At 40.2% G+C, this 14,697-nt stretch overlaps 1 protein-coding gene across 1 annotated transcript in view; it reads left to right on the top strand.

The window, feature by feature from the left end:
- Positions 1 to 2,181: 2,181 nt before the first annotated feature.
- LOC122810134 (adhesion G-protein coupled receptor G2-like) overlaps positions 2,182 to 14,697 on the top strand; it is a 210,880-nt gene continuing 198,364 nt past the window's right edge. Inside the window, exons 1-2 of the mRNA XM_044081608.1 lie at positions 2,182 to 2,198; positions 2,284 to 2,387. Coding sequence (XP_043937543.1) covers positions 2,183 to 2,198; positions 2,284 to 2,387 — 120 coding nt within the window. The 5' untranslated portion in view covers position 2,182. The remainder of the gene's footprint in view (positions 2,199 to 2,283; positions 2,388 to 14,697) is intronic.

Raw genomic sequence — 14,697 nt, 5'->3', positions numbered from 1 at the left:
TAAGAAATGATGAATTAGCCGAGATCCTAAGAAAGGTCAGATACTTGGCAACACTTCACTTGGTAAGAAGATACTGACAGACACTATTTACTCCCTCTGACAAAGAAAAAAAAACAATCTTTGTAACCACTGGCAGTCTATTCTAGTATCATTGTTACTATTTGTATTTCATTCAGCCACAGATACCTTTCAGAAGCTGATGGATAAAATCATGAAGCCTCGCTCCTTAATATTCTGCAGCACACCTGGATGGCATGATCATAAAGTTGGTTTACTATCAAAAGGTTGAAATTAATTTGGCCTAACATTCATATGGTCGACACATTTGGTCGGCACATTAATATTAAGTAGTTATGCCAGAAAAAAAAATATAGAGGACATAGAATACAGTGTTGTGCCCTCCACTGAAAGAAAGGCAAAGGCTTTTCTTGGACTAGCTTAGTCCTACAGACAAGTTTCAACTACTGCCTATTCTTTGACAGTTCTCACAAGAGGCAAAACTCCTATTATGGAACAATAGCCTGTTGAGGCAAAAAGAACATTTAATGCAATGAAAATGGTCCTGTGTTCTATACCTGTGTTAGTGACTTGTGATTTTCTTAAAGAATTTCTTTATACACTGATATATTAGACGTAGCTTTGGGTTAAGTGCTATCCTAAGACATTCAAGGTATGGAACACCCTGTGTGCTACAGCAGCAAAAACGTAATCAATGTGGTAAGGAGATATTCTACTTTAGAAGGAGTGTTTAACTTTAAAGTGGACCTTCTATGCCTTGAAGTACTATTTATTAGGCAGATACATGAATTTCGTAGCTGATGGCTGAGAAGGCCAACAGGTGGCAATATGAAGTAGTACAGGTAAACACTATCCCACCAACCCTTCCAATATAAAATCTCTGGGATTCATTAACACCTATACAAAGAGAGCACTGAGTATACACTGTTCTGCGTGAATAGATAACACAATCATACCTCATACCTTCTTTCACCAAATTTTAGTTATCTTACTGATTTTCGTGCAGCCTTAAATAACAGCGGGATTAATAAAGGTTACCACAAAGTGTAGACTACATGTACACTTAATGTAGTCTTTGTGAGTGACTAGAAAGCACAAAAAATGTGGTAAGGATGTTCTTGAATGCAGATTGTATACACTTAGTGCAGGCATTAATGAATTTGGCCCAGTGACTCACATACCCAGATTAGCCAAAAGAAATGTTGATGGGTTGTCAAGAGCCTACAGCTCATCATTATGAGTCCACAACCTATGGTATTGTGCTGAGAGGGGCTATGTGTTTCAAGCTGAATTTGAAAAAAAAAGGTATATGTGGCTTTAAATGTGCCCTGGGAATAGATGTTCACACAGTGTTAATCAGGAGCCTACATGTATAAGCAATGAGATGCTATCAATTACTATGGTATAAAATTAAGCAGCCTGGAGTACTAGAATTAGGAAGTTTGTTCCTCAAATGGAGAGCAGCCTGGAGTACTAGAATTAGGGTGTTTATTCCTCAAATGGAGGTTCAAGAGAGAGAAAAAACAGAAGCTTGCCAGAGGTGCCTAGAAGTATGGAGTATACAAACCAATCTCAGCTAACATGTGAACTATACTTGGAAGTATCATCTGGATCACAGGGCTGAAATCAGGGGTCAGAGTGTGGCTTATACCAATGACTTTAGTTTAAATGCTGCGCTTTACTAAAAGAATTGTGTGGACTGTAAATATTTATGATAGAAAATGCTAAAAATACTGTTTGCTTTAAAGTCAAGTATGCTATTTTTCATGTTTCTGCTGGATAATATAATACACTTGTTTTTCTTTTCTTTCATAGTCCACTGGGACCACTGTTCTTTGGACTTAACAAGTGATACATTGAAATATAAAAAAATAATTGATCACAATGCTAACATCTACATATATGAAAATACTGATTTCATGGATAAATTAGAGGTTATGAGCTGTCATCAATAATTTATCATTTCCATATTTCACATAGTTATGAAACTATGCAGAACTAAACAATGCAGCATTATGTAGTCTATGCTTGTTTTTGCTAAATTTGGGAAATATCTTAATGTTATTTATGCCATTTTATTAATGGCAGACTTAGCATTGCTTCAGTGTCATTTATAGCATTATTAAGTATTTTTTTGTACTTCCAGCTTAGAAAGAAGACATGCATGTTTTTGGATACAGGTAATGTTGCTAAACAGTGATCCATTATTTTATTTATGTCAGTAAAATCTAAACATATTTACAGCATGTTTCTTTTTTTCTTTAGTGCAACACTTTAGGAAGTGGAGGTCTTCTGGCTGCAGAACTTTGGCATCAGGCCATGATAAGGTTACCTGTGAATGCCACTTTGATTACTTTTCAGCATTTCTGGTAAGAAACAATGGTGTGACATGAGTTATAAAACTATGAAAGACAGAAATTTGTGAAACTTAAGTATATATTTTTTCCAATTATGCTGAATATTCACTTTACATTCCACATATATCATGGTACAAGTGACATTTCTTTCTTTTTTACATTTTGAAATGTCATATTACAGTAGTCCACATGGAAATAGTATCATCATAAAACAAATCTCATAACAAAGGGACATTTGAATGAATATTTATTATAAGCATAGCATCACTAAACTCTGCCCATAGCTTTTAATAATTTAAGTGATCCAGACTATGATTTTATACAGTCTATCCTTTGTAATATAAGCTGACAATGAATTAATACCAAAATTCATATTCAGCAACTTATGCCAGTTTTCTTACATTAATCTTTAGAAAGAGAAGATGTGGAAAAACAACCCAATTTGCTTGGAAGGAATTATTTTTTATAAGAGATATAGGTAATAAAATGCAAATCAAACTATTTATCTTATCAGTAGTATTAATCATAAGCTAAGAGATTATCCTCCTTACAGATAAATGCATTTATATACTACCAGTAATGCATTTTTTTACTCATTTGACCATAACCCTGTTAAATATAAGAAGTTTGGAAACATTCTTAAGAAACTGCAGGGAGAAAGGAAAACATTATAATTTTTTTTCATATGAATGGTTGTAATGTTTATGCAAAGTGTCATATCTACCATATCCCATAAATTCATTATCCCCCAGAGGATGTACCATAAGTAAAACTATGTCTGCCCATACAAGTAACTGATAGCTCAGACAGAACTCAAAGCAAAATGAATTTTTGGCAAAAAGCACTCAGTAGCAGTGCACTAAATGCAATGTATTTGCATGGGGCTGCCCCCTTTACTGCCTGTATCTTAATATCTTCACTTTTAGAGAAAGAACAATAATGTTAAAAAAATATTTGCTGGTTCTCTGAAACATCCTTAACTCAGAGAGGAAAGGATTCAACAACAGCAAGTAAAAGACACATTGCTACAATATGCAGTTAGTAAATGGACCTAAGTAAGTTAGTATGGAAACTTAAACATCTGCAACATGAGTAACTGACCATCAAGGATATGAAGGAAAACTGAAAGTATTTTTTATTTGTGTAATTTATTAGCTTGATCTAAGAAGTCTTCTTAAAGTATTATTTACATTTTCAGTCCAGTCACACCTTGGTATTCATAAACATAATATAAGAAGGCATACAAGCACTCGGTGCAGTACTTTTGATATGTTGCTTTTCAGGATCATTAGTCATAAACATGGGCTGTGGTCTTTCCTCAGGGTGCACAGACACCCCCTTTCTTTATTACCTGCATACTGGGGCACATAATACACAGTGGTATACCTAATGGTCTGGTGCCAATTCATTCTAGGTCATAACTGCAGCCCAACAGCCACCGCACAATACTGGATTGCATGACATTGCAACACAACACAATTTCTTTATATACCTCAATACATATATTTTCCCTATGGCCCTGTGCCCTTTTGTTAAGCCAAAGGCGATCCATAAGAATTTCACAGTCATTATGCATGACAACATGGCTACATTTATTACCATAATATGGTAGAAGAGGATTTGGAGGTATACAAGCTCACTTTTGTTGAAGTATGTGGTGTCACTGTATGGAGACTAGGTAAGTGTGGCTGTTTTAGCGCTTGGTTACCTGCCTTGCTGGGAACTACCAGTAATGCACTTCCCTCCTGATAGGCTTTTTCCTATCATGGATCCTTTTTCTCCTAGCTGGGCTAAAACTGCAATCGGTAATTACTGATTTGTGCTCTACCGCAATTAACAAATATAAAATAAAATAAATAAAAGAGATTTGTGTTTTTATTTTTAAATAGCACTATACGATACTCAGTTCTGTATAATGAGAAAGATAACAGGAAGTAGAATAGCTGCATAGGACAGTATGCACCTGGAATCTCATGATTTACCTTTGGCAAGGTTTGATTCCCTCAGCTTCCTTTGCCTGTGTGACTCTGAGCAAGTCACTTAACCAGGGCACTACTCCCAGGAGTCTGAAAAAGGTCCATGGAGATCAGTGTTGCACCCTAGAAAACAACTACAAATAAAATAAAACAGTCAAGTGCACTGATGCTGTATCTTTGAAACCTATAAAGGTGGGGAAAGGCTCATTTACATTTGTATTTTGAACACAAAGTACTATGGCTCCAGAATAAGATAAAATTAATGCAATGTATTGCCTTATTGTATAAAATGCTTTATAAATCACAAAGGACATTCTATAGGTAACAACCTTGTTCTATGGTGCACTATTGTTATGGCTAGCACTCAATAACATTTTTTTTAAAGAATATTGTATCTGAAGTAGTTTACTTCATTTGGTCTTCAACCGATGGGGTTACAGATCCATATCGGATCTGAGCTGGCAACTTTTGATAGCATCAGCTCTAAGCTCCAAACTCCTCCCCTTACCCATAATACACCTCTACTGCCTTCCATCCTTAGATCTCATTTGCTGTGAATTGCTTCAGCATCATATCTTCTCAGCTCCAACTAGCAGTGCGTTTAAAACCTTTTGTGAGTAGCTAATTTTTCTAATTCTCTCTCAATTAGTGTTAGTATAGATCCCCTTTCTTCTCCCCTCATTTGGTGCGTCGAGTATTAGTGTTTTTTAGGTTAGTTAGAGTAGTTTGTTCTGTGGTGTAGGTAGTAGCTTCCCCTCCCCCCTCAGTGTTTTCTGTAGACGAGTGTGGTGAGTGGGTGTGTGTGTGTTTGTTATTTAGAAAGAACTTGCCTGTCTTTTTTCTAAGGCTATCTTTCTAATATTTAGAATGGATGAAAAGCTTGTTTTCAAATGCTGCACAGAGTGTGGCCATAAGTTATCCCCAGCATATGTCCACACTCTGTGTGTTTTGTGCTTAGGTGTGGCCCACCTGCATGTTGATTGTAGTATTTGTGTGGGCTTCAACCCCCATGGCCTAAAGGATAGGAAGGCCAAGTTGGCCCTCAGAGGTCTTCTTCCTCCTTCTGACTCTGTTCTCTTGCCTCCGGCTTCGGTCACAGTGGCTACTGTGGCTGCCTCTCCCTCCTCTCTTCCTCTGGCTTCTCCTCCCTCCCAGGCTGGGACTCAACCTCCTGTACCAAAGCCTGTGGTAGTGGAGCAGAAAAGAGGTAGATAAAGGGAGGGAGAGAGAGTCGAAGACAAGGGAAAAAAGGAAGAGGTCCTGGGACCTCGATTCTCTGAGTAAAACACCATGGATCTGTGACTCTCCTTGGCTCCAATCTCCGAGGTTCTCCCCGAAGCTGGAGGAGACACATCCAGCCTCTTGAGCCTCGGTACCCCAACCCACCAGGTTGGAGTCCGTGGCCTTGTCACGGTCCATCTGTTCCTTGTGAGATATGGATCTGGATAAGATGATGAGGCGATTTATCCATACACAGATCCAGATGGGGGTCTTGCCAGCCTCTGGAGGGGGGTGCTCACTTCCTTTCTTGCAACTCATTTCTCCTTCTCTGATCTGACCTTTGGGTTCCGAGCACTCTGATTCAAGGTTGGCTTTGGTCAGGGGGTTGGCGCCGACAGTACCTGCTTCCTCAATGCCGACAGCTGCCTGGAGTATTTTGGATCCAACCAGTTCGGATCAGTGCCACTCTCAGAGCTGAAGCTTGAGTGTCAGATCCGAGGGAGTGGAACCTTTTTATCGGCTCTGACTTTGTTGGGCCAGGTTCCCTCCCTCAGAGCTCCATCCACCTTGGGCCTGGCTCCAATTCTCACATTGGACCCAGGGAGACCAACCTCCTTATTGGCTTCCCAGGAGGTTCACTCTCTTTTGGCATTCGATGTGGTAGAAAGGGTTCTCTCTGTCAATTTGAAACCCCTGACCGCCCCCTCGGACTCCTCCCAGACCCCCTTGGCTCTCTCTATGGTCCCCATCATCTTACCAGAGGGACAGCCCATGCTTGAAGAGCCCCAGATGATTCCCCAAGGAAAAAATGACTTGTGAACACCCCACGGAGAGCCCAGAGATGTGCCTCGCAAGCATACGTGCAAGAGGAGGCACTTGGACTCCCCTGAGTCCCTCACCGAGGACATGGACTTAGATAATTGAGAGGGTTCCCCCAAGGTCACCTCCCGAGAATGTCTTCTTTGGAGACATCATGGAGATCCTGCACCAGCAGGGAGGTTGGTCTGCCCCCAAACCTTCTTCTGATGAGTCTGTGTTCCTGGAGGCTTTCAGCATGGGCCCATCTACTTCCTGGGTGTCCCCTCCCATGGATCCTTTGGTTGATTTGGTCACCTCGTGGGCATGGAAGGAATCGGACACCATGGAACCTATCCCAACATGACCTGATAAAATCCTAAGCCCCACCCATAGATAGGCCATCCTCCATGGGCACCACGGTGGTAGCAGCAGCCATTAAGAAGCAACTTGTGCAGGAGAGTTCCTCGGTCCACCATCCCGACCGAGAGTACCGGATGATGGACCACCTAGGGAAGTGGGTGTACACTTCAGCTACCTTTTCAATTAGGGCACTGAATTACTTGGCCCATGTCACCAGACTCCAATCCAATGCGACCTAGTAAAGGAGGTGGAGGAGTCTCTCCCCCAAGTCCATGTTGTAGGACAAGGCTTCATTCTCTGCAAGGATGGCCACTTTAAAAGCAGTATCTAACATGTCCATGCAACTGAGTGGCTAGGGCAGCTGGGTCCAGCGTGTCCATGAGGCATAATGCCTGGCTCAGGTTATGTCAATTTTTCGAACCCTTCAAGGTGTCGTTTGCCAATGGCCCTTATGACGGCTCTACATTCTTTAGTAATACCATCAAGGAGGCATAACTCCAGAGTGAGAAGGATGGGAAGACACTGTCTGCCATCGAGATCCACTTGTCTAACCCTCAAAGGTCCTTTTCCCGGAACCAGAGAGGGCAAAAGAAGATGTGGTTTTGGAAGTCACAGTATTCCCGGGACACTCAGGGCTCTTCTTCCCCCAGAGGCAGAGGGGGACAGAATGGATGCCGGCCCCAAGGCAGAGGGGGTCCACAGAACTTTGGATCTCGAGAACCCCTCTCGGACAGACCCAGCCAGCAACCCTAAGGGGTTGGCCAACTGCTCTACACTGGAGGCAGTTGGGGGATGATTGTCCTTGCACCCAGCGGCATGGGAGTCCATAACAACAGACCGCTGGGTGCTTCAAATCATATCCAGATGATACTCTATCCCCTTTGTGGGTTTTCCCATATCTCCCAGACACCTCCCAGATGTACCACCCATGCAAAGGGAGGCAGCAGCACAGGAAATTTCCAAGCTGCTAGAAAAACGGGCCATCAAAACCGTTCCCCCAGATCAGTCCAGATCAGGCTTCTACTCCAGGTTCTTTTTGGTGCCAAAGAAAATGGGGGACTTAAGGCCCATTCTGGACTTCTCTACCCTGAACCTGTCAGTTGCCAAAGAGAACTTCTGGATGGTTATGTTACAATCCATCATGCCGTACCTGAAAGAGAACAACTGTATGTGCTTGTTAGACCTCCAAGATGCTTACTATCACATAAAAATGCACAGAAGCTCCAGGAAGTTCCTCCGCTTCCAGCTAGGAGTCAGTCATTACCAATTTCGAGCCCTACCCTTTGGTCTCACCACAGCCCCCAGGGTGTTTACCAAAGTGATGGCGGTTGTAGCAGCTCACTTGAGTCTTCAGACGGTTCAGGTCTATCCGTACCTGGACGATTGGCTCCTCACTGCTCCCACCAGGCATCTACTTTCCCAAACCAGGGATTATTTCCTGACACTTGCCCTGCATTTTGGGATCACAATCAACACATCCAAATCTCTCCTAGATCCTGTACAGGTGATAGACTACATTGGTGCCAGGATAGATACTCTTCAGTGCAAAATATTTCTGACTTTGGAGAGAGTTCAAAACCTGAGGATGCATGTCTCCCTGATCTACCTTTCTCATCTTCCAATGGCAGAACTGGTGTTGAGGGCCCTAGGCTCGATGGCGCTGACCATAACTCTTCTCCTGTGTGCTAGGTTACACATAAGGATTCTACAGTGGACTCTAGCTGTGCAATGGTCCCCTGTTGGAACTGTCATTGACATATCCAATTCATCTCAGTCGAGTCTGTCAGTTGTCCCTCATATGGTGGATGAGCTCTCCGGACTTTTTGGAGGGACGACCCTTTGTTCCAGCCCTGGTCCAAACCACAGTGACCACGGTTGCCTCTCAACTTGGGTGGGGGGCATTGTTCAGGCAGGACAGTCCAAGGCCTGTGGTCCCCTATAGAGACCAGCTTGCATATAAATATCCTAGAAATGAGAGTGGTCCTTCTAGCGTTGCAGGCCCTTCATGCCTTTCTTCCTCTAGAGCAATTGCTATTCAGTCAGACAACATGTCAGTGGTCTGGTATATCAACAAACAGGGAGGGACCAGATCCTACCCCCTTTGTCGTGAAGCCATGAGTGTGAGGGAATGGGCGATCTCCACTGGTCACTTTCTCATCACAATGCACATTCCAGGATGGTCCAACATCATAGCGGACAGGCTAAGTCTGACCATTCTGGTGCCTTACAAATGGTCTCTGAATCTGTCAGTAGCAGAACAGATCTTCAGTGAGTGGGGTCAACCTTGCTGTGATCTCTTCGCATCTCCTTCCAACAAGAAGTGCAGCAAGTTTTTTGCTCTGAAACCCCTGCTGGGGGAGTCCCCCAGTGATGCTCTAGTTCATGCTTGGCCTCCCGGTCTTCTGTATGCTTACCCACCTAGTACCTCTCATTCCGAGGTTTCTACAGAAAGCTCATCAACTGGGGAGCAAAGTGATCCTCATTGCCCCATTCTGGCTGCGCCAGGTATGGTTTCCCTTCCTTTGGTCTTACTGTCTGGCTTCACCTTGGATCCTAGATCTCATTCAGGATTTAATTTCACACCCTTCAGGGGTGCCTCATCTGAGTCTGGACAGCCTGAAGCTCACAGCTTGGCTGCTCCAGTTCCTGTGATTGCTAGGACTCCCGGACTCTCCTCCTCAGTTAGATCTATTTTGGTAGCTGCTCATAAGTCTTCGACCAGGAAGGTTTATCGCAGCAAGTGGAAATGTTTTTCTTTCTTGGCCTCTCAAAGGTGTTTAGACCCTTTCATGGCTCCTCTTTCCACCATTCTTGATTTTCTAGCTGATATTTTCCAACATGGAGCTAGTTCTTCTATTGTCAAAGTTCATTTAGCTGCCTTTTCTCATTTTCATGTGGGCGAGAATTCTGCCTCCTTAGCCTCTTCCAGACTGTGTAAAGCCTTTATCAAAGGCACCTTTTTGTTACGCCACCTGGTCAAAGATCCTATTCCCCCGTGGGACCTTACTATGGTTCTTCAAGCTTTGGTCGTTTCGCCTTTCGAGCCTGCCGCAACTGCAGATCTGAATTTTTTATCTTAGAAAACAGCTTTTCTGATGGCTATTACCTCTGCAAGAAGGGTTTCAGAATTACAGGCCTTGTCCATCAAAATTCCGTACATGATTTTTCAGAAAGATAGGGTTTCCCTTCGAACCAATCCATCCTTTCTTCCTAAGGTGGCATCACCAGTCAATATCAATCAGACTATCAATTTGTCTGTGTTTTTTCCTAATTTTACGAACAAGATGGAATACGAACTCCACATGTTGGATGTTCATAGACAGTTATGATTCTATTTACACAGGACAAAAAATTTCCGTAAATCTGATCAGTTGTTTGTATCCTTCTATAAACCCTTTTTTGGGGGACCTATCTCCAAGGTCACTGTAGCTAGATGGATTTCTTCATGCATCCTGCAGGTCTATAAGGACAGAAGCATGTCTCCTCCATGTCAGGTGAAAGCTCATTCCACTAGGTCCATGGCTACATCTGTGGCCTTTTGGTATAGAGTGTCTTTGGATGATATTTGTTCTGCAGCTACTTGGTCCTCATCTCATATGTTTATTTCTCATTACAAATTGGATTTGACTTTCAGAAGGAGAGCATTCTTTGGTTCCACAGTGCTCTGGAATATCCTTCCATGAGGGCCTCCCAGGAGTTTAGTAGCTGGGGACTCTGTCCCACAGGTTGAAGACCAAATGAAGTAAACTACTTCAGATAAAGAAGTTATGTACTCATCATAACATTCCATCTGAGTAGTTGTACTTCATTTGTCTTCAACCATCCCTCCTTCCTTCCCCGGACCTTGGCGCATGATCAGCCTACCTGCTGCAGTATAGGTCACAAGTAAATCTTTCAGGTCGGGTTCTCAGTATAAGTTCAGCAAACTCGATCTGTGGATGGAAGGCAGTGAAGGTGTATTATGGGTAAGGAGAGGAGTTTGGAGCTCAGAGCTGATGCTAGCAAAAGTTGCTGGCTCGGATCCGATATGGATCCATAACCCCACAGATTGAAGACAAATGAAGTACAACTTCTCATATGGAACGATATGGTGGGTACATGACTTCTTTTTATATAACTGTGATGATTTTTTTTTCAGTCATTCCAAAGGCTAGTAACTCTTTTTTAGTCTCTAGAACAAGAATTTCTAGTCTGTCATTATATAGATGTCTTGTAAAGTACACCCATCTAAACATCATATTTTAACCTTTCCTTTTCTTCAGAAAGTTGCAATGCATAACTTCATATAATCTGTAGCGATTTAAATTCAAATTTGCTTGTATCCAATTAAACAACATTTCCTCAGTCTTGCAGTACAAACTACAAAGAGCTACCTCATTTTTATATATTTCTGTAAAAATGTATAATCATTAAACAGAATGTGTGATGTTGGTTTAATAAAAATAAAAAAAATGAAGGTACCTAGTTATTACTATTAAATAGCAGAAAAACAGGTCAGACAATAACTGCATGAATATATAAAGGGTGGCACAGTTGTGCAGTCAGTGGCATGTTTTTCCTCAAAGCTAGATGCGCTCCAGATTGATTCTCATCTGGAGTGCCCCTATGTGGAGTCTGTATGTCCCCCTTGTGTGTGCATGGGTTTTCTCTAGGTACTCCAGCTTCCTCCCACATTACAGAGAGCAAATGGATTTGTGATGATTCTAAATTGTTCATAGGTGTGTGTGTGTGTGTGTGTGTGTGTGTGTGTGTGTGTGTGTGTGTGTGTATAAATATATATATAGATGTAGACATAGATATAGATATAGACAAAGATATAGATGTAGATATGCATGTAGATATACATGTACACAGTGAGTATGATGTGAAAGAATGCCCTATCACTCTAACTATATTACTACTTGCCTAGTAAATGCTGTAGCTGACAATGGCTGTTTATAGGGTTGTTATATGAGTCTGATGTAATTTGCCAGAGATGATTAGATGAAAAGATGGATATTTTCCTAAATGTTTTGAATAAAATAACCTTCTACAAAGCTATGCATTAATGTATTCCAATACATTATTTGACAGACTTTTCTCCAAGAAATATTTAAAAGGAAAAATTTTATTTTATTAATCCACATATTATACAGATAGGTAAGAAAGTTCTGGATTATGAAAAACAATAGCATTTGAATAATATTTATTCTTAACAGTAAAACAATATATATATATATATATATATATATATATATATATATATATATATATATATATATATGGGTCCCCTTTAGTTGACCGAACCGACGATTCCCCGACACGCAGAAGACAAAGACCAAACGACCGACAGGTAAGTTTACCGAAAGGGTGATTTGCCGACAGCGGAAAGACCGACAAGGGTAATGTGTGAGCACGACTCGGTAAGTGTGCGACAGTGACGGAGTTAGGAGCGGTCAGGTAAGTGTGCGATATTGTGGGATTTTGGGTTAGGGTATGGGAAAGGTGAGTGTGTGTTAGTGTCGGAGTTAGGGTTCGGGTAAGGTAAGTGTGTGATAGTGAGGGACTGTAGTTTAGGGACGGGTTAAGTGAGTTAGGTTTAGGGTGCGGGTGGGGTGAGTGTGCGATAGTGACGGGCTTTATGTTTTTGGGTGGGTTAAGTGAGTTAGGGTTAGGGTGCAGGTAGGTGAAGTGTGCGATAGTGTTGGACCTTGGGGTTAGGGGTGGGTTAAGTGAGTTAGGGTTAGGGTGCAGGTAGGGTGAGTGTGCGATAGTGTCGGACCTTGGGGTTAGGGGTGGGTTAAGTGAGTTAGGGTTAGGGTGCAGGTAGGGTGAGTGTGCGATAGTGTCGGACCTTAGGGTTAGGGTTTGGGTTAGGGCTAGTGGCTATGCTATGTAGTGTAATGTGTTGTTTATGTTCGGTGTGTCGGTGTAATGGTGTTCGGTGTTTTGCATTGTCGTTTTTTTGTGTTGTCGGTTATCTGGTCTCAGTGGTTTGTGTGTCGGCTAAGTGGCGTGTCGGTATTTTAAAGTAGACCCATACACACACACACATATATATTTTTTTACTTCAAGAAGACATTTTTTCTGGTTTTCAGTTTAAAATAATTGTCCTGGAATAAAACTGCTGCATCTATACTCTGGAAAAGGTTTTGATTATTCTCCTAGTCATTTAATAAAAAATAATATTGAATTATTATATTTTATGTGTCAGGCATAACAGTGGTTATCTGAAAAATGATAATTAAATAGTAAGGTAAAGAACTTGTATTTTCTGCCAATAATAAATGGTTGTCTTCCTACATCATTAGTGTCAATAACTGAGAGCCAGATTAAATGCTGTATAATTCTTTGGTCTTTGCTAATGGCTTCTGATTGAATAACGCTTCAATATAATTAATTGTTAATCACCAATTGTATTTTAGTATCAACATATATAGACTTAAATTATTACACTGGTTCACGGGAAAATGAAATTACCCAAAAGCCTGAAGAGGAAACTATTTGATTTGTCAAAGGTGTTAGAACCACCTAAGAAAAATATACATATTTTTAAGTTACTGTCAGTGCCAATTCATTGAAACTAAACGTAACACTCTGATATTCAACATCAAGAATAATCACCATCAGCATTCAAGATAAAGCTGAGAGAGAAACTACTTAATCCATACCTAAACTGGAATTTATAACCAGATTTTTTTGTTTGCAAAATACCAACAACAGGAAATTTTAAAATCATGGATTCTATAAATATATATATATATATATATATATATATATATATATATATATATTGTATAGAATTTGAAAAATATTTCATCTTGCTTAGGAGGGTACCATAAAATCTTTGTTGTTGTCCAATAAATCATTTGTTTGACTATTGTCATTTAAATTTCATATACTATAAAATTCATTGCAATATTCGAAGATTACTTTCAGTTTATTGACATTTCTCCAGTAAAGTAAACGCTTTATTTGAAATTAATTATGATTTACTTTTCCTTTTCTTAATCTGGTGTAGCATAAATAAGCCAGCGTTATTTGCAATACAGTAAGTTTGTATTTTCAATTAATACAAAAATGTCCTACATTCATTTTTTTAATTCCAGAACGTTCACTTTAATGTGAAGAAATGTCTTAATCTATGGACTGCAGTCTAATTGTATTACATATTTTCATAACAATTTCAACATTTCCATCCTGTCCTCATTCTTTCAAAACATATTTTATTTCCAGTGAATATGTTAAAAAAGGAACATTTTAAAAGACTTCTGTTTTGAAAAAGATAAACTGCCTGATTCATATTAAACTGATATTTCCTTATTTTGGATTTGACTTTCATTGGTACATTCTTGAATTATTGAGTCTTAAACAATTTAAAATAACTTCTGGCTCTCATGATCTAAATATTGGATGGTATTGGTAGATAGATCAATGCATAGTCTGAATATAAGAATATGAATGGGGCTTTCTTATTGTGTATTCTGTTTCTTTATCAGTAAGACATCTTGAAATTGTTTTAAAAGAAAAACACGCAGACTTGCAAAGTCTGCTGATTAAGCTAAACTTCTGCTTTTTCATGTTACCCCAGCAAATGGTAGCTGTCATTCTCTGGTATGTTTGTCTTTATCTCCCCTTTCCCCATAGTTTGACACTGTCTGGAACATTGTCCTAGATACTGAGCAACACTCCTCCTATATACTAGAAGAACATCATTACCATTATTTAATACTACAGTGCTTGTGATACCTCTGTCTAGCTAAATCTTGGTTGAGAAAATTAAAAAAACAAACATTGTTTTCTATAAACAGGTAAAGGTGAATACCTAAATTTTTATTTTATTTTATAAAGACAGATCTTAGCTAATTTATCTCCATGACTCATGTAATTTACTAGATGATGCAACCCTCACCCACCAAATATCAAAGCATAAAACTCAATATGTTCCCCCTTTAAAATCATACATCTATCCTCCATTGTTACAGTAA

This window comes from Protopterus annectens, chromosome 8.part1, assembly GCF_019279795.1.
Source record: "Protopterus annectens isolate FY-2018-M chromosome 8.part1, PAN1.0, whole genome shotgun sequence".
NCBI lineage: Eukaryota > Metazoa > Chordata > Ceratodontiformes > Protopteridae > Protopterus > Protopterus annectens.
The sequence above is the reverse complement of the archived record's forward strand: the minus strand, read 5'-3'. Positions and strand labels throughout refer to the sequence as shown.